Raw genomic sequence first — 20,689 nt, 5'->3', positions numbered from 1 at the left:
CCCAGCCACGTGCCCACGCGTGGGACACGACGGGAGAAAGTCACATTCCCTCGAGCTGGGGTGGCTGCCCACCAGGTAGGGTGAAGCCCGTGAGGAAACGAGCCCAGTGACCCGCGTGGAACACCAGGGTTCGCGTCCTCACCGCCGGGCCGGCGTGCATGCGGGGAGGTGGGATGGGGCCAGTGTGCGCTTGGCCACAGGAAGGCCACCATTCCCGAGAACAAAGAGCCCAATTCTGTCATCTCAGGACTCTGGCAATGGAATGGCTCAGCTCTCCACGACTAAAAATGGCGACGGTGGGCTGGTATCCTGAGGAAACAAAGTCGCCGTTTAGATAGCATCTTACGTACTTTTCCACACACACTTGGAAGCCAAGACTGTGCTCAGGACAGTCTCCTCAGGGTGGGAGGGGAACCGAGGCGGCGGGGCACATCGGCACAACAATCCTGCGCGCCTGATCAACCAGCGGGTGAAATCCTAGACCTTGGAGAAGGAAACCGCATGAGATGGGATAGAATTCTACGGTATCCATCAGGTAACTCCCTGGGTGGAAAAGTAAGAATGTAACTGATAAAAAGAAAAGTCCATAAAAAAGTGGAAAATGTTGGACGGGGTGTAACGTTTTAGTCCTTTCTCATGATCAAAGAAAAAATGAGTATGCATTAGGTTTTCTTAGAAGTTAAAATGAATAAAAAGATCCAACAAAGCAGCACTAATATAGAGATTTTATTTAAATTGTATTGAGTTTTTACAGCACATTGCATGTTTGTCACAACGCAACTGCACAGTTTGGATTTTTGGCCACGTCATGTCACTTACACCCACAAGAGCTCTGAAAGGAGGATGTGATGCACACATCTGAGCTGAGAGCCCAGAGTCTCTCTCCAAGGCCATGCAGTATGTTCACTGACGGGATAGTCCCTCAAAATAGCCATACAAGAGAGACAGATACAGTCCCCGCAAAGGTTACTAATTTTACTCCCCATGTGCAATGAAAATCAAGTTAATTAAAAAGCCATTCACAACTGGCAGTAAGTTTTAATGATTGCAAAAATGCTTAGAAGAATTTTATGTGTCAGAGACAAGGCATAGTTTGTTACTTTTTCAATGATCTCAGGGATGTCCCAGACACAAAATCTCCATTATTCAACTTCATTTAAACCAAAAAGAGTTCTGCTAGGTTGACCTAAATACGCCAAAACTTTTTAGGTTACATCCATGGCAAGTATAAAAGCACAGATGCTTCTCTGTAGGATTGAAGAAAAGGTCAGGACAAATATGATTCTTGTTCAGTTTTTTTTTTCAAATAAAATTTTTTTTTTCTAGGAAGCAACATGAAAGTAGCAGACAGCTACCATAGTAGTTTTAAAACAGGATAAGCCTAAGTGTAATTTACCTTTTATACACCAACAAATTAAGAAAAATGTATAAAGGAAATTCTAGTGATTTTGTTATAGGTTAAGAAAACTGTATCTGTCTCACCCGCAGTACATGGCTATATCACTGTATCTTTTGGTTAAGTGCCACTGGTACATATTAATATGAAAAAAAAATGAAAAAATAAAACAAGGTTTGGTCCAAATGGACACATTTTCTCTCCCAATTTTGGTATCAAGGCTTTATTCTCTTCTGTTTGGGTTCCATTGTTAAGTGCACAGAAATAAACAGCAGCATTTGTACTGAAACCCTCACATACCAAACAGCATATTCTAGGAGGTAAAAACCAAACACTAAATTCTACCCTCAAGGTGTCAAGTGTTCAGGATAAGAAGCAGTGTGACCCAGAGGAGGCAGCAGCCAAGGGAAAGACAACATGAGGAAAGTGGGCAATGGAGCAACAACAACAAAAAAAAAACACCATGGTTTTATTTTCATGCCAGGAGAGGATCAAGGTGTAGCTCCTGTGTTAGCACCAGGACAACTAGGAAAAGTCAGGCGCAAAGGGCAGGGCACAATCAGCAAATATTTCACAAGGATAATTTATGCGTTTCCCTTCTCATTCTTCACAGTGCATACCTCAAGAGCCATCACTGAATGACACAGATGACTGCCTTTATAGCTCAAAATAACTGACTTTTGCCAGGACTGAACATCAGCAGTTTTTTCTGCTCCCAAAAATGTCTCGCTCCCTAGAACTGTCCCCCTAAACTGAATATTCACTGATGCTGGCCGATGAGCCAAGTGAAAAATACAGCAAAACCTCCACTTGCTGAACCAGTCTTAAAACCAAACTCCACAGAAAGACAGAACTAATGCAACTAGAGGAAGTGCCTCTAAAGACTGAGCCTTCATGCACAGACACAGAGCACAGAGGTACAGGATATAGTTCATTTCAAATAGGATAGGAATTCCTATTTTATATACTATAATCTGCTTTATTTCAAGGTGGAGGAGAGATGGATCTGGTTATCACTTGGAGTTTGGTTATACATATGCCTTTCTATTGCTGTTTGGGGCACACATTACCAGGCAGTATCAATGAAATCATTATCTTGTGACTCCCAGGAGAAAGAAGCTGGAGTCACCAACTCAACGTTAAGATTCCAGACTCTGGGTCTGGCTCAGGGCCATTACCCCACGGTGAGGGTCTCACCCGTAGTAGAGAACCTCCTGTCCAATTGGAATTCCTCTGCTCCAGTCTCATGATACCAAGGATTTCTCAAGATGGTATCTTTGAACTCTGTGATTTCATGAGCCACACCAAGGAACCTTCAAAACTATACCAGAAGCAGATTCTCCCTTCCAACCTGCTATAATTGGATAGGTCATCTCTGGCATTCAACTGGAAGCTGTAGCAATGGGTTTCTTCAGATGTTGGCTCATAAGTTCCCTGGCACGAGATACTTGGATATGTTCGTAACATGAGTTACAGACGAGAACTGGGTCATAGAGTTGCTGATCAGGAATGGGCAACTTCAGGTGGCAGCAACCGGCACAAAATACATTCCCACAATTTCTGCCAAAGCACAAGGAGGAAAGAGTACATCAGAAATGCCACTATGCTGAACATCTGAAACTAATACAAAATAATACTGAATGCAAACTGTAATTGAAACATTTTTTAAATAAAATAAATGCCAATACACTGAGAATGAATGATACTCTAAAAGGCATTACATGAGTAAATAAAGAGAAACATTGGAAACAAGCAAAAATAGTTCCTATAAAGATGTCTCCATTTTTCAGATTAATTCAATTTCATTCATATATGTGTACCTCACTTTTTCGAGCCATATCAAATCATATAAAACACCTTACCTGCAATGGTGTCTTCGTTTGGCCAACCAGAATTCACAGTCACAGTTATAGCAATGTGATGCCATATGGTCTGGAACCCAGCGAGTCACCTAACAGAAGGGACAAGAAAAAATTCCAGGTCCTTGTCAACAAAGCAGAACAACAATATTGCAACAAGGAGAGTGTCCCAGGAGGAAAGGACGAGGCCTGTCTTTATAGTTGGCCACTATTCACCTAAAAAGAAGACACTCAGTCTACAGCACATCACTCATCTCTGAGAAATGTGAAAATACATTGGCTTGCATAAGGACCCATATTTGCAAGGACATACCTCAGTCTCTTTCTTATCAACAGGTTCCCAGCTTGCTTCTGAAAGGCAGTCTTCACTGTGATCAGAGCCGAAATCTTCTGTATCACTTCCATCCGACTCCTTCAAACATGTCTGAAGAAAAAGCGAAGACATCAACATCATCTTCATCATCTCTAGTATTTATTATTATGCATCACATGCTGTTCTAAGTGCATTACATGTGTGTCTTCAGCTGCTTCTGCCAAGTAGCTGCAAAGGAGACTATGTGTCCCACAAAGCCTAAAGCATTTGCTATCTGTCCCTTGACCAAAAAGTTTGCTGACTCCTGTTCTAAATCATCACCCTGAATGGTAAGAAGTTGTTGGCCCTGCCCATCCCATCCCAACAAGTAGGTAGCAATGAAGAGGGAATGTCTTAAAAGGAGGAAGTAAAGTGCCTGTGTAGATGACAAGATATTATGGGCAAGAAGCCGGCTCCTAGAAGCTCCCCAGGGACTGTTGTGCCAGAATCTGAGGCCTCCCCTAACACAGCAAAACCTAAATGGTCCTCATTTTTCACCTGGATTATTCTGAAACATCCTAACCAGCCTTCCAAACTGAGTTTCAATTGCCTCCTCCATTTGATACACTATTGCTAGAGTAGTATTCTTTTTTTTTTGTCTTTTTCTGTAATAATTTATTTTTTTCTTTATTGATTAAGCTATTACATGTGTGTCCTTATTGCCCCATTGGCCCCCCCACACATACCCACTCATGCCCTCACCCCTGTTGTCTGTGTCCACTGGTTAGGCTTATATGCATGCCTACAAGTCCTTTGTTTGATCTCTCCCCCTTACCACCACCTTCCCCTACAGTAGTATTCTTAAAATACAAATCTAATCACATTACTCACTGGTCAAAAATATTATTACCTTGAAGGTAAAATCCAAACAATAAGGGAACTCAAACTGACCTTTCCGATCCCTGTCTATTTCCCCAATATCACCTTCCACCACACTACCCAACTGCCTCCCTTGCCATTCTAGCACAAGTATACATGTACACACACATACACAACCCATTTGTTCAAACCATACTATTGGAATACCTATTGCCTCCATGCTTCTACAAATGGTTATTTCCTTTTCACTGTCTACCAAGCTACATATGACACATTTTCCAGTACTCAGCTAAGCATTATCTTCTCAGGCATGCCTTCCCTGACCTTTCACTCTATCCCAGGTCCCAACACCTGATGCTTCCCTCAAATAGTATTAAGAAATAATCATTCTAATTGTTTGTCTCTTCCAATAGACTGTGAGCTCCTTGAGAGAAGGTTCTATGTCTTTCATCTTATAGCCCAACCACCTTACACAGTGGCACACAGCAAGTACCCATGAATGAATGTTGAATGGAAGGCTAATGGACAGAATAAATGAATGGATGGGTGGCAGCAGGTGAATACTTACAAAATCATCCTCATAATCCATGGGAGGTTCTGCTGGAGGGGCACAGCAGTGACGGATATCCAGTCTCATTTGCAGTTCCCGCACCTGTCGCCGTAGCTGCTCCACCTCTTGCTTGTACCCTGCTTCAATTTGCCGTAGTCTGTGCTGGATCACATCCGTGGGAAAGGGGAGTCCATCATCATCCAGATAGAGAGGAGGCACTGGAGAAGGGCAGCTCAGTGAAAGAGGCTTTGTGCTGGAGACCTGCTTTGGGTGACCGGACAACCATATCCGGTTTTTTCCTCCTGGACCAGTACAGTGTCCATTGGAATGACTAGAACAGAGAGGTGACTTCACCCCTTCTCTCTGAACCCATTGGCCCCCAAAGCAGGGCCCTATTGGCCGCATCTGCTTACTGCTCGACCTCTTGCTACAACAACCATAGGAAAGCAGCCGCCGAGGAGTGGTCTCCCCACTTGGGAATGAAGTCACCATCCCTTGGAAACTGTCCCAGTTGGACCCTAAAAAGGAGAACTCACTGATCTGGCTCTGAGAAATTGGCTTTCGGGCCAAATCCAATGGCACTTTCCCAAAGCGAGGATTTTCCAATAACTGCCCATTCCTATTATTCCCTTTTTTGTCAGTGTCTTCCTCCCCATCAATCAGATCTGGCACAGAACTGGGATGTTCCTGGTGGGAGATAATTGCCACAGACTCTGGGGGATCTTGGTTGAGAAAGTCAGTGCTTGGATCCGGAGGAGTTTGGCAGGTAGCACTCGGTGGGTTGCAAAGGGTGCCCAGACTGTGATCTGGAGCAGATCTGGAGGGTACACCTAGCACAGAGCCTAGCTGGCCCTGTTGGAGGGCACCTGTAAGGGAGTCCTGGGAAGACTCAGGAAAATCACAAATTCTATCACACTTGTTGGAAATTACTTTAGAGAGTGCACTAAAAGCTTCTTTTTCGGGGAAATGTTCAGGTGGCTCCTCTGTGCCATCTAAAGTCCTACACAGCACCTCCTGGGCAGGAGAGTCTGGAGCTGATGCCTTGGTCTCTTCCAGGACTTTAATCTCAGGATCAGAGGAGTTGCTCTTCATTTCCTGGGGCGCTGTGGCACTGAGCAGTTTGTAACTTGGAGAACAGCTTTTGTGACTCTTGAAAGGTTTATTGCTCAAGTAGTCTTTCTGGCTGCTGGGCAGAGGTGAGGGAAGACCCATTTCTCCTACAGTCTGCTGAGGACCGCCTACCCCAGAATCCACGAAAGCTGTCTCTGATCCCTCGGGATTGCTATGCCAGGGCTCCAGGCCTGCTCTGGTCTCCTGACAATGGTTATTCAGGTTAGGGTCACTGGATGTGCGCGTCAGAGGGCTGCTTGTGTCACAGGCAGAAAGAAGATCATCCATAGATCTGGTTTTAGGTAATCTGGAATGACAACACAATGCCACCAGGTCATGAAATGGGAGCCACCTCCAATATACAGAATCAGATCATCAAAGCAACATCAAAGCCAGAGTTCACAAGAAATAATGGCATTTAACATTACAGATAACCAATGTTCACTATAAAAAGTGTACTCTGCAAAAAAGTACAAGAACCCTGTCCTCAAGAACCCTGTCCCAAGCTTTCATCAGTCCTCACCCTACACAATCTCCCTGGGCAATCTCAACCACTCCCATGGTTTTAACTTAGCCTTCTAGGCTGATGCCTTCTAAAGCTACTCTTCCAGCCAGGACTACACCTGAGCCCAAACCTAATGTCCAACTGCCTGTAAGACAGAAAGATGGGTTTTGGAGCTAGACAATACTGGTTCTGACACTTAGTAGCTATATAAGTTAAGGTATTTAACCCCTCAGACACTTGGTTTCCTCCTCTATAAAATGATAATAAATTATAACTTATAGAGGTGCTGATTCAAAATATAGGCAACCAACCACAAATGATTAAGACTACACTTACAACTCATTTTTACAACTTTTCTTTTTATAAACTAGAGGCCCGGTGCACGAAATTCGTGCACAGGGGGCAGGGGAGGCAGTGTCCCTCAGCCTGGCCTGCGCCCTCTCACAATCTGGGACCCCTCATTCTTAACTGCCCGCCTGCTCACTCCATACCGCCTGGCTCACCGCTCCATACCACCCACCTGCTTGCTCCTTACTGCCCACCTGCTGGCTCCTTACCACTTGGCTCCCAACACTGCTGCTGAGCTCGCCAGCCATGAGCTTGGCTCAGTGAACCCGGCTTCTGGCTGAGTGGCACTCCCACTGTGGGAGCACACTGACCACCAGGGGGCAGCTCCTGCATTAAACGCCTGCCCCCTGGTGGTCAGTGCACATCATTGTGACTGGTCATTCTGGTCATTCTGCTTTAGCATTCATAATACACACACACACACACACACACACATACACACACACACACACATATTCCCTCTTTCACAGTAGTAACCAACACAGCTTTTTACAACAATTAAGCAGCAGTGTTCTCCTGAGTCCCAAGTCACAATGGAAACTTCTCCTAGTACACAGCATTCAGAACGTTACAAGCCATTTGTGCATGCCAGATGTGTAACATTTTCAAGAATGAGCTCCCTGATTTTTAAGACAGTTCAAAAGTCCTTAAAGCAACTAAAACTTCAGAACAATTTGTCAGGGAACAGCGGAGACATCACTGGGCTCCAATTTTCAGATACCTCTAACCAGCCCATATAGAAAAATCTCCTGAAGGTAGAATTGCAATATAGCTCGAGTTTTCTAAGTGTTTGGTTTTTGAAACTTATTATGTTTTAAAGGTATGTTTGTGTTTGATTTTACTTTTGTAATCAATTTTGATTTTTTCTGTGCCATGAAATTCCAGCAAGGTGATAGCAATGGTTATGATTACAGTCTCCAAGTCCCATAGCAGGGCTTGAATCCCAACTTGGCAACTCTTTAAGTGTTTGGTTTTTCTTAATGGAAACTTTCAAATATGCAACAGAAGTAAAGTAGACAAAAGAATATAAGCAACTCCCATGTATTTTACCCAGATTCAACAATACCAACAGCTTAATTCCTATGCGCACCAAAGGCTTAATAAAATAATGCTGGTAGTGACAATAATGCCTGAGAAGTTTGGAACAATGAGAGAACTCATATCCAGCTAAGGTGGCCAGGGAAGGCTACACACAGAGGGTAGGATTTCAGCTGGGGACAGAAGAATGTGCTGGACTTTAATGGAACAAGAGGAAAGAGGCCAAGACATTTTTGATCTAGGAAATGGTAGAACCAAAGGTACATCAGGTCAGCTTTTAGAGAAACTATTTCCTTTAAAACCTTTATACCACTTATTCTTCAAAAATCCAACTCTCTACCTTGAATTCCTACAGCACCTCTTTACCGTCAACTAATATTTCAATCCCAACCTGCCTATATCTCCTCTTCCTCCCAGAATAGACTCTTCAACTTTACAATGTCTATAGGTGGTACTGATATCCTCCTGGTTTCTAAACTCAGGGACTTAGCAACTCCATAGCCTGCTAATGACTTCTCTACAGTGTCTTTTAATTTAATTCTTATCTTTTCCCTGGATTCTTCCTCTTACATCTAAATTACAACAGTGCTAGCTGGTCTCTGGGCCTCCAACTACCAAGCTCAGTGACTAGTTCTCCCAAAATCCCAGTGTCACCAGGTCACAATGACTTCCTACAGCGATTTACTATTGACAAGGGAATCAAAATAAACTCCTCAGTGTAATGTTCAAAGCCCTCAATTAACTATCGAATATTTATTTTTATTCTTCAAAATAGCCCCTTCCCAACCCCTGCCAGCTCGAGAGCTGCTGCTTTTTTTATAAAACTCTCTCATGTATCCAATTCCTTTGGACCCTCTCCACTAATCTTGCTACCAAGCTCACAACTCCCTTTACTCCATTCATTTGTTTGTTCATTTAAGCATTTACTAGAGCACCTATTATGTGCCAGGCCCTGAGCCAGATATTACAGTACAAAAGAGCCATGGTTCTTGCCTAGTCTTCCATGAGTTCTCTGAGTACATCGTCACCAAATGACCTTTTTCTTCTCATTTCTCTAACAGCTTTGAATTATACATTCTTATTTGCTTAGATGCTGACTTAGAATCATTCTCCAATTGTCTTATGTCTTATCTTACAGCTTTTTAAAATATCTTAAATAGAGTTAATGGTTTCTATTTCTTTGGTATAGCCCATAAAACCTAGTATAGTACCAGGCAACTTGTAGGTATTAAAACATTTATTGATGCAAAAAATTGTATTGATTTTAAGGCAATAATTATTCAATAGGTCACAGAACTTATTGAGAATTTGATAAAAAGTTATGGCCCCTCTCTCTAGAAAAGTAAACTTATAAACCGATACCCACATTCTACATAGTTTGGGGAAAGAGAAAAATCACGGAATTCCTGAAACCTACCCATGGGCTCCTGATGGACTCAGCTCCAAAATTTCTAAAACCAGTAATTTAGGAGATTGGCCTTTTTGTTTTCCTTTATAATATTCAGACACTTATGTAAGTTATATTTTAATTTTAAATCGTTCTGCCAGTATACAAAGATCAAAATTTGAAATGTACATTCCTTTGAACCCATCATTTTCATTTCCAGGAATTTACCTGGCAGAAATACTAGCACAAATACAAAGGTATACATATAAGGTAACACTACTAACTGTACACTTAAAAATAGTTTTGGCCCGGTCAGTGTGGCTCAGTGATTGAGTATCGACCTATAAACCAGGAGGTCATGATTTGATTCCCAATCAGGTCACATGCCTGGGTTGCAGGTTCAATCGCCAGTAGGGGGCATGCAGGAGGCAGTCGATCAATGATTCTCAGCATTGATGTTTCTCTCCCTCTCCCTTTTGAAATAAATACATACCAAAAAAAATTAAAAAGGGTTTGTTAAATATTGTGTATTTTACCACAATTTTTTAAAAAAGATACACATATAAGGATGTTAACTAAAACATTCCCTATAATGACAAAAAATGGAAATTACCAAAATAACCAATAGAAAACTGGTTATATAAACTGTAATATACTCTAGCCTTAAACCATTATGCAGCCACTCAAAACAATAAAGCAGTTTTATATTATCATGGGGTGGTAGTCTAGCACAAAGTGGGAAAAACAATTTGCAGAACAGCATGCAAAATACGATTCTGTTTTTGTATTTATTTATTTTTTAAAATATTTTTATTAATTTTAGAGAGGAAGAGAGAGGGAGAGAGATAGAAACATCAATGAGAGATAATCATCAATCGGCTGCCTCCTGCATGCACCCCACTGGGGATTGAGCTCACAACCCAGGCATGTGCCCTTGATCAGAATCGAACCCAGGACACTTCAGTACGCAGTCTGATGCTCTATCCACTGAGCCAAACCAGCTAAGACTATTTTTGTATTTTAAAAAAATATTTCTATATGACAGTGTGAGTGTGGACATATCTATGTAAACAACTGGAAAGACATGCACCAAAGTGTTAGCAGTGGACACCTGTGGGGACAAGGATCGGAACGAGAGGACGTTTATTTTCTACTTTTATATTATTTGACTTTTTCCTTTAAATAAGGGATATATATCACTCATAATTTAACCAACCTCCATTCTACTTCCCCCAAAATATTCAACAAAAAGTTAATTTTAACTTTTATGTCTCCCTTTTAATTCTGGCCTTGTTCTGAGAAAGTAATGTGAAGGGCATCCATCCCCCTTCTGGGAGCCTGTTCCCTGAGAGTCAGATGCTTCTGGAAGCTAATGTCGGACACAGCAAAGGTTATTACTAAGATAACAAGCTCCCCTCGGCTTCTATGAGTGAACAGAAGACCATTCCCACAAACCTTCCAAAATAGACCTTCCTGTCTTGTTCTCCTCCCTGCTTGGGTATGTCACACAAGGTGATAGGAGTTCCAGGAAAGAAGACAACCAGTCTTATCTTAAGGGAGGACCTTGAAAATGCACACAGTGTGCTCCAGGCTAGATACAAGTCCTGGCCAAGTTTCTCCTTCACCCAACTCAGGAAGTTGCTTTTAGAGATCTCATTTTTTTTTTAATATATTTTATTGAGTTTTTACAGAGAGGAAAAGAGAGAGATAGAGAGCTAGAAACATCGACCAGCTGCCTCCTACACACTCCCCACTGGGGATGTGCCCGCAACCAAGGTACATGCCCTTGACCAGAATCGAACCCGGGACCCCCCAGTCCGCAGACCGACGCTCTATCTATTGAGCCAAACCAGTTTCGGCATAGAGATCTCATTTTTTAAAAAAAGGCTAATACAACCCTAGCCACATGGTCCGCAAACTGCGGCTCGCAAGCCACATGTGGCTCTTTGGCCCCTTGAGTGTGGCTCTTCCTAAGCCTTAGGAGTACCCTAATTAAGTTAATAACAATGCACCTACCTATATAGTTTAAGTTTAAAAAATTTGGCTCTCAAAAGAAATTGCAATCGTTGTACTGTTGATATTTGGCTCTGTTGACTGACTAATGAGTTTGCCCACCACTGCCCTAGCCAGTTTGGCTCAGTGGATAGAGCATCAGCCTGTGGACCAATGTGTCCTGGATTCAATTCCAGTCAAGGGCATATACCGTGGTTGCAGGTTCCTCGGCCCGGGCCCTGGTCAGGGCTCGTGCAGGAGACAACCAATTGATGTGTTTCTCTCACATCAATGTTTCTGTCTTTCCCTCTCTCTTCCACTCTCCCTAAAAATCAATAGAAAAAGATCCTCAGGTGAGGATTAACAAAACAAGCAAACAAATAAAAAAAAAAAGACTAATACAAAATAATATTGAACGTAAACTATAATTTAAAAAGAGAGAAAGAACAACATTTAGGCAAGACACAAAGCAATTATTGCCTTCTCGTAAAGAGGAGAGAGAGTAAGAAGGGCAATCTTACCTGTCAAGAGAGCGACCAGAGAACTCCTGGCTCTGAGCCACTGGGGAAAGGTAAAGATCCATGTTCTCCTCCCCGAGTGTGCATGGAGATGATGCTGGCAAGTAAACAGCTGTCCAGAGGTGCAGGGCCCGGACGTGACACACGGGATGCAGGACCTAGGGAAGAAGGCCCATGCTAGTGCTTTGTGAGATGTTCCAGGGCCTGACATCCTCCCCACCAACTCAGCCTATTCTCCCTACAGGTCTCAAAGCAGCACCTATAGGACAAGGGTTTAAGCTTACCATGTCTGAGCCAGGTGTGTAGAGAAAGTTATGAAAGTTCTTATTGCCGGCTCGCAGGAGGGCCCACACAGAGCAGGTTCGCTTGTAGATGTTACGCTTTTCTCGTTCACAGGGGTTGTTGGCCAGGAACGTGCCGTAGAGGCAGGAGTATGTGTGCTGCACCAGTTTGACCTAGGAGGCCAAGACAGCTTGCACCTGGGGGCCTCGGCTGCCATCCCCCACCCTTGTCACAGGCTTTAGATCTTACCAGGAATGCTTCGTTAAACTCAAACAGGCAGGGGAACTGCTTGAGCAGCTGATGAACAGAATCAAGCCACTGGAGGAACACAGGACACTGTTCATTTTGGTCCTCTGCATTCTCCTGGTGGCCGCAGCGATCTCCAAACTTGTGTCCAAAATCCAGCCAGTCAGACTCTACTAATACTTGGAAGCCCTGCAAAGAAGACAGAGTTCAAGCACAGGGCCTCTGTGAAAAGGCTGGTGTGATGCTTCCAAGGGGCTGCCCAAAGCAAGAAGCTGGCAGCTTTAGAGAACAGGAATGAACCTAGAAGAGGACTCAAAGCTCCAATGACCTCTACTAAAACTCCTCAATAGATGCAGAGGGCCAAACACCTCCCAACCTCCCACCCCCATCCCCTGTCCTTTCCCATCCAACCCCTCTCAATACCTCCAATGTCCTGTAATATGGGTCCAGTAGTATTTTGGCCAGGGCTACGATCTGTGGCGTCCGATCCCAGCCATCTGAGCAGTGCACCAGCACAGGCCGGCCTTCCCGGTCTACTGTATTAGCCACAAGCACAGCTGCCTTTAGCATCACCGACAAGTGCTGCAGCCATTTGGTGCTCTCCAGTGCTGACAACCAGCTACACAAAAGCAGAAATCAAGTCTGTCACTAACAGCACCGAGGCTACAACAGTCTTTCCACCACTATGGCCAGCCACACCTAACTAAGTCCCCAGTGAGGGCTGAAGCAAGAGCCCAGCTGATGACCCTTCTTCCAAGGGTTATCAAGCAGGAAGGTAGGGAAGACAGGACCTGAGGCGAACAAGAGACTCTGAGGATCAATAGTAGAACTAGGCAGCATCACATGCACATTTAGCCACTTTCTGTCCCCAGTTCTCTGTGTTCTTTAAATAGACAACTGACTCAAACAAAAGGAACCCAGTGTCCTGTGGCCGTGCCAGAGTGTTGGCTGAGAACTAGAAGTATTCTTGGAAGTGGCTCACTGCACCCAGGCCCTCAGGTCTCCTGCACCCGCACACTTCCCATATCCCATCTAATCTTCCAATAACAAGAAGTACTGGGTAGGGGATGAGATGAGAGGAAGGATGGAATCAAAGCAGGGAACACCTACTTGCTGGGGTCTGGCATCTGGCTACACACAGCGCGGAGGTACTGGAAGCTGTTCCGGATGGCATGGATGTTGGCCATTCCCATGAACACGACCTCACAGTTGGGATAGTACTCTGTAGGCATGAAAGAGGAGAGTGGAGCATAATGGCATGTCCTGGAAACAGCATGCAGGACAAGGGCAGTCCAGTGAGCAAAGCTTCCATAGCAGGGCGAACACTCCAGGATGGGAACTAAATATACTCTGGAAATCTCAATCACCCTTTTATCTCTGAATACTCAGATGCAAAAGACTAATGGTAGTAATAATATTAATGACAAATGATAGCCATAGTATTACTAGTAATGACAACGTAGAGTAAATTCTCAATAAATAGTAGTTGCTCTGTGCCAGCAATTTTATAGATGTAACCTCTAATCGTCCAACAACTTTGCAAGGTATGCATCATCCCCATTTTACAGAGAAGAAAATAAAACTTAGATTAAGGAACTGAAGCATAGTTACAGCTAATAAGCGGCAGAGTCCTGATTCCAAGCCAGGTTTGTTTGGCATCTTTTACACAGTGGGCCCCTGCCCCCTCCTCACCAAGACCACCCTGAGCACAGGCTGGCTGCAGACATTGGGAGAACAGCAATACCTTCGCATTCGCAACCTCCACCCTTAGCCCGGTTAGCCACTGCCGCAGTGTAGGACCGAGCATCCAGAATCAGTAGCTTCTGCGGGGCCGCTGTGCTCTCCACTCCAGAGCATGCAGTCAAGGAGGAATCTAAAAACACATCAGGGAAGACCCTGGGTCAGCCAGCCACCCAGCCTCACCCTACACTGGGGTACACCCTTTCAAAAGAATATACAACTTGGAACCCCTCTCATCCCACAGCCTCTCAAAAGGCAGGGACCAGGCACCCTGCGTATTATCATCTTCTTCCCATCTTCTCATTGAGGACTCCCTGGACGCCAATGAGGCCAAAGTGGGGGCCTGCTCTCCAGAGGGCCAGCACCACCCACACCTTACCGAAGTCAGTGTCACATGCCTCGCTGGCATCACTATTCCCAGTGCCGAGGGAGCCCCCAGTGGCTCTTGTCCCTGGATCGAGGGCACAGGCTTTAGCGATGGATGTGACCAGGTACTCATCATCAGCATTGCGCCAGCCCCACCAGCTGATCTCCGGCTGGCTGCAGCGGGCGATGGCAGCCCCATTGCGTAGGTGTCTGACAGAGCAGAAAAAAACCATCATGCCCTTGGCATTCATAGCCCCCTGAGACTCCGGGGGACAGACCAAGATCTCCAAAGCCAGCAGAAGCTACTAGTTCATACAGGCCATGAAAATAGCAACCAAAAGCCCCTAGAGGGCTTTATAGTTTACATAGCACTATCACATACATTTTTCAAATGGGCTCTATATTCCCGGGGTGACCTTGACTCATCAAACCTGCACAGCACCTGCTCCAGGTACAGACACCCAGCAGGAGAACAAGCCTGAGCCCAGAGCATGAACAACTCCACACCTCAACACCTGTCATCTCACTTTATTTAGCTACAATGCTCTAGTCAGGGGTCGGCAAACCTTTTCGGTAAAGAACCAGACAATAAATTTTCAGCTTTGCAGGTCACAGCCCGTCTCTGTCACAAATTCTTCTTTTTGTTTTTTTAAATATATCTTTATTGATTTCAGAGAGGAAGGGAGATGGAAAGAGAGATAGAAACATCAATGATGAGAGAGAATCATTGATTGGCTGCCTCCTGCACGTCCCCTACTTTGACCAGACTCAAACGTGGAACCCTTCAGTCCGCAGGCTGACGGTATCCACTGAGCCAAACCAGCTAGGGCTGTTTTTGTTTTTAATAATCATTTAAAAATGTAAAAACAATTCATAGCTCACAGGCTGCACATGAAACAGGCTCCAAGCTGTATTTGGTTCACAGGCCATTTTGCCAACCCCTGTTCTAATGCAGTATTTTATACATACATACACACATCCTCAAAAAAAATGAAATTAAATAAATTCTCCAAAAGCCTCAGCCTTAGGAGAGAAGAAACTGAGACAGTTTTTGTTTTAAATTAGTTCATAGCCCCTTCCTTGCAGGGTGTCAATTCTCAGTCAACCATGCTGCTGCAAACCGCCACTTTTGATTCCTTCCTTATTGCATAAAAAATGTCCTATTTGCAGCCCCCATTGCCTCACCTGTACACAACCACAGGGATCCGCTTCCACGAGCGGAAGGAAGCTACATTCTCCAGCTCCTTATCTGTGATCCACACAGGAACCAGCAGCTTCTGGGGATAACTTGGGCACAATCTGAGGAGAGACCAGATGGGGTCACCAAGCTTGATCTAAGACAGGTAATAACCCCCAGGGCTGGCTTTGTAGGAAAAGGGATGGGGAGCCCTTCTCCCCACAGAGCCAGGGAAGCTATGCCCACCATGCTTCATTATATGTGCAAGGGGCCTGGGTCTGGAATGGTGTTTGGTCCCCCATCCCCTGCCCTCTCACTTGTAGTTGCTGTTGATGTGGGAGACTCTCCAGACATTCTGCAGGTCAAAGCCCATCCTCACCAGCTCAGCCTCCTGCCGACATCGTATGTGTTCTCCTGCAATACAGCCCCCACGTCTGTCAGCATCCAAGAGCACCATGTCCAGCGATGGGGGAGGGATGAGAACCAAGAGATAAGAAACCCCACAAAGAAAACAGCCTGGCCTGACCTGGCTGACACAAGTGGGTATGCTGATCCTCCTCAGTCAGCCCCAGGCACCAGGCGTGGTAGGCAAAGGCAAAGAGGTCCTCGGGCTTGGCAGGTCTCGCGGTGGCCCGGCTTAGCCGTGACAGCCACTCTTGGCACTGCTTGAAAGTGGAGAAGTGGCACCTGCCAGGCAAGAATCCACACAGTGAGGCAAGAGGCAGGTGTGCAATGGGGCCAAAAGGGTCAAAAACGGCCACAGGAAAGCTGTGGGGAGAGGAGGCTGCAAAGCAGGCGGTAACAGAGACCCTGGGGAGGAGCAAGGACACTAAGCAACACCCCAAAGAAGTTGTCTTTGTGACAATTCTTTTCCCAAGAACTCTTGTCCTTGAGACACATCTGTCTCCTCTATAGGGCCCCACCATTGCTCATTTCAAATCTAAAGGCTCTCACGCGGCCCTGAAAGTTGCTACTCTTTGTGTTCTCTCTCATGACTCCTTAACACTAACCTTCTGCTTCAGGCAGAAAGTCTTGCTCATACTATTCCTGTCTCCTTGGTTTTTTTTCACTTCTGCTCGATAATGTCTTCCCTCAGCCTAGCCACATCCTACTGATAATTTGAAGATAGTTCCAGCCCTAACTCTTCCTTGAGACCTTCCCAGCCTACTCCATTCCACAGACTCTTCCTTTCTTATTCTTAATGTGCTAGGAGTATGAAACAGCAAGTTTTTCCACAGCATACTGCCACATGTCAAATCTTCCTTCAGGACTAGACTTTAACCTCCTTGAAGGGAAGGACAATGTGGATTCTCCTCCTGAATCCCTACAGACTTAGCACACGGCAGGCTCTTAACTGGTCATTCTTTTAATAATCCTTGGAGTCATCCCAGACTCCTTTTTCACACATCTAATCTGTAAGCAAGTCCTGTCATCTTGTCTTAAAAAATCTGACCGCTTCTCAGTTTTGAGACTAGTACAGCTACCGCCCTACACAGGCCAGCATGATCTCTCACCAGGGTAACTGCAATAGCTTAACTAGTTTTTCAGCTTTTGCCCTTGCTTTTGCCCCTGTCCCCTTCCAACTATTCTCAATATAGCAGCCAGCATGATTCTATAAAACATTAATCAGATCACATCACTCCTTTGCTCAGAACCCTCTAGTGGTTTTTCATTTCCCTCAAAGTAAAAGGCAGTCATATGACAGCCTGGCACCCCCTGACCTCTCAAGTCTTCTATCCCAGTACCCTCACCCACATGCACTCCATTCCAGCCAAGCTAACCTCCTCATCATTCTTTCAACATGCCAGGTACAAACTCACCCCAGGGCTTCTGCACTCAATTACCTCTGTTTGGCACACTCTTCCCCAAAATATCCACATGGTCACTTTCTTCAGGTCTTGACTCAAATGTCACCCTTTCATTGCAGCCTCCCAAAGCACTTTGTCTAAAGCTTTCCCTGCTATATTTTTTACCTTTACACTTAGCAACACGTAACATATTTTATTCACTGCTAGTATCTCCCCACTATAATATATATAAGCCCCATGAGGGCAGAAAATTTTGTCTACTTATTCCCTGTAGTATCTCCAGTGCTTAGAACAGTCTGAACAAATAAAGGAACCAACAATAAAGGTTATCATTCTATGTGCTTTCCTACATATTACCTCATATAATCCTTATGACAACCCCATGAGCTAAGTATTATCCCCATTTCTTCAGGTCAAGATACTGTGGGTCAGAAAATTGACCACCCAACCCAGACAATATTTTCACCTTTTTTTTTCAAATTGCAAAAGTCAGGCACTACCTTTCCTTTCTTGCTCCACAGGAAGCCTGCAGCAGAAAGGTTAGGGCAAGACTAGGGTGAGAGGACCTGAGTGAGGCCCCGTTGTTCTCACCTCACCACTTTGGAGTCCTTGCAGGCAATGTGCAACTGGAACATATCACGGCTCTCCACACTGTCAATCATCCGGAGGGGGACCTTTAGAGGAAGGGCAAACTGAAAGCTCAGATCCCCACTGTCCACAGCACTCTTCACCCCACCCCAGCCCAGATGCTGATACATTAACAGAAGAAAGGAAACAGACATTTACTGAGTGCCTATTAAGTGCCTGCTAATTGTGCTGGGTCCTCTACATATGTGACCCCAGTTCATAATCACAAGAACCCTGCAAGGCAAGTCTTTTCACCTCATATTATTAAGAAGGCAATTGGGCCTCGGATGGGTGACTTGACCAAGGACATATAGCTGGCAAGTTGGCAAACTTCCAACAATTCCACTATGCCCCTTAGAAAAGCCAGCAACAGGTAGAGAGAAGAGAGGAAGGGAGAATAAATGAGACAGAAGACCTATAGCTGGAAGAATGAGGCAGGAAAACAAAAAGTGGGAAAAAGAAAGGAACCCCAACTTTTTGGAGACGTGATCAAGTACAGCATTTGGGGCAATTCGACATTGCACCTCACAGGGATTCTGGCTTGGTTGTGGGAGAACAAGACAAGTACTCACGTTGATGACAGAATCCTTGAACTTGATATGCAGCCGGTAGTTGGAGATGGCAATGAGGGCATCGGCTGCCCGGCCCAGGAACTCCACTCCCTCACCCTGCAGCACTGTGAAGGGCACCTGGCAAGGGGCAGAGCATCTTCAGTCCAGATTTGAGTCACCCTTCCATTCCCCTCTCCAGCCCCTGACCTGTGAGATCCCCTCTAGAAAAGCTGGGCCAAGGCAGGACAGAAGAGTCCTCTCCATAGTAACAGCACCAGGCAACAGCTATACAGGAAAGCTGCCTTGCCTTCCCTGGGGCCAAAGGCTCCATAATGCAATGCAGACAGACTCCACAGACTGCCTTACCTTCAGAGACTGGGGAGCAGGAAGCCAGAACTCTGGTACTAGACCCCCTTAGAGATACTTGTGGGGAGGGAGGGTATTTTTTAACCAGGCAGGGAGCTCCACCCCCCCTGGGCCCCCAACTCCTCCTTACCTGCAGATTCTCCTCCTCTTTCACTAGTTCCTTGGGGGGGAACAGATCCTTGGCTTGGATGTACTCCAGGCTGGGGGGCCCCTCCTCACCCTGTGGGGAAGGCCTCAGTCCTAAGTCACCAGCTCCACTTGACGCCTCAGGCCTCGTTCTACTCCCTTCCCCGCAGTAAACCCACATACGGCTCACGGACACTGACAAAGGCCCTGGTCACCAGAGCATGGAAAGGAGGGCTGGCTTGGTGAGAGGGGTAGTGTGAAGGGGGTACTCAAGCCTAGTAAGCCTCAGGGAAGAGTAAGGTCCAAAGAGAAACTAGGAATCTATACTCCTCAAAGGGGGGATCTCCTACAGAACCAAAATTTCCCCCGTGGAGGAGAGAAACCTAAGAAAAAGAAAGACTAACGTAAAGGTAAGACAGAAGTGGGAATGGAAAGTGCTTTCCTGAGGAAAAGGAACCAGGTGTGGCAGCTGGTTAGAGACAAGAGGGAAAGCAGGCATCTAAGCCACTGAGGCTTCACCCTGGTGGGTGAAGGAGACAAAGAGGAGTGGGCCGGGGGATTCAGCGCTGTGCCTCTAGAGGGCCGTCATGGGTGCTTTCGAAAGGAGGGTATGTGTTGGGGCTGAGCTTATCTTCCAGTTAGGCCCACACTGCTAAGCAGCCCCCAACACCCACCAAGCCACTGCCCTGCCTGCTGATCAGAGGGGAATTCCTGAGGATGCCCACAGCAAGCAGAAGTCACTCCTCTCCCAACCACCAGGGAGGGGAAAGAGGGGATCCACACACCTAGAAGACACAGGGAGACCCAAGGACAACCAGGGTAGAGAGGCCTGGCAGACACCCACAGGGGGTGAGGAGGTGAGGGTGGGAACATCTGAGAGGACAGATGGGGAAGCTGGGAAGGAGCATTAGCCAGAGGGGAGGAGGGGAGGGCTGGAAATGATGCAGAGGTACGGAGGCCTGCAGAGTCAGGGAAGATGGAGAACAGAGGCTGTCTGGGGGACAGTCAAGGAGAAAAGACTGGCGTGTTAGGTGAGGGAAGGAGTGGTGGAAGGGGGAGGGGACTGGAGCCAGGGAGACAGCTCAGACATCCTGTGTCCCCCAACCAGCCCCCTAAAATCCCAGACAGCCTACTAGCCACATCCCACAGCCCCTAGCAAGAATGCAGCGGGTGGGACCAACATGGAGAGGCGGAGGGAAAGGGATGTACCCCTGCAGGGCGGGGCCTGGAGATCTGCAGTCAAGGGCAGTGGCTGCGGGACCAGCACGAATCACAGAATTTCCATCCCCGGGCTTCGACAACCCCCAACACCCGAAGATCAAAGCAAATCCAAGAAAGAAAAAGAATACCCCCCTTCTCCTGCCAGAATCCTTGAGAAGGGGGATGGGCTGAAATTCAGAATCTCTAGGGCTGGCCCTGGGCGGGGCTGCGAGTGCAGCAAGCGCTGGGGCCCCGGGCCCACGCAGGCGGGCCGGCACTTACAAAGCAGCTAAGCATAGAGCAGGAGACGCGGGCGGTCAGGCTCA

At 45.9% G+C, this 20,689-nt stretch overlaps 1 protein-coding gene across 6 annotated transcripts in view; it reads right to left on the bottom strand.

The window, feature by feature from the left end:
* Positions 1-711: 711 nt before the first annotated feature.
* The window catches only part of MTMR4 (myotubularin related protein 4), a 23,876-nt gene continuing 3,898 nt past the window's right edge, over positions 712-20,689 (bottom strand). For 4 of the 6 annotated variants that reach the window (XM_015559085.1, XM_006756196.2, XM_006756198.2 and 1 more), the window contains exons 3-19: positions 19,168-19,257; positions 18,693-18,809; positions 18,085-18,185; positions 16,212-16,372; positions 16,003-16,099; positions 15,694-15,807; positions 14,522-14,718; positions 14,147-14,275; positions 13,513-13,624; positions 12,826-13,021; positions 12,406-12,591; positions 12,159-12,329; positions 11,878-12,032; positions 4,995-6,393; positions 3,569-3,679; positions 3,259-3,347; positions 712-2,956 (exon numbers count right to left, since the gene is read on the bottom strand). In XM_015559085.1, coding sequence (XP_015414571.1) covers positions 2,779-2,956; positions 3,259-3,347; positions 3,569-3,679; positions 4,995-6,393; positions 11,878-12,032; positions 12,159-12,329; positions 12,406-12,591; positions 12,826-13,021; positions 13,513-13,624; positions 14,147-14,275; positions 14,522-14,718; positions 15,694-15,807; positions 16,003-16,099; positions 16,212-16,372; positions 18,085-18,185; positions 18,693-18,809; positions 19,168-19,257 — 3,603 coding nt within the window. In that variant the 3' untranslated portion in view covers positions 712-2,778. Of the gene's footprint in view, positions 2,957-3,258; positions 3,348-3,568; positions 3,680-4,994; positions 6,394-11,877; positions 12,033-12,158; positions 12,330-12,405; positions 12,592-12,825; positions 13,022-13,512; positions 13,625-14,146; positions 14,276-14,521; positions 14,719-15,693; positions 15,808-16,002; positions 16,100-16,211; positions 16,373-18,084; positions 18,186-18,692; positions 18,810-19,167; positions 19,258-20,645; positions 20,684-20,689 lie in introns of those variants that run through there. The other 2 variants (XM_006756199.2, XM_006756200.2) reach the window with 2 other exon arrangements.

The sequence above is a fragment of the Myotis davidii genome, unplaced genomic scaffold, assembly GCF_000327345.1.
Source record: "Myotis davidii unplaced genomic scaffold, ASM32734v1 scaffold993, whole genome shotgun sequence".
NCBI lineage: Eukaryota > Metazoa > Chordata > Mammalia > Chiroptera > Vespertilionidae > Myotis > Myotis davidii.
Note: the sequence above shows the minus strand (reverse complement) of the source record. Positions and strands in the feature narration are given on the sequence as shown.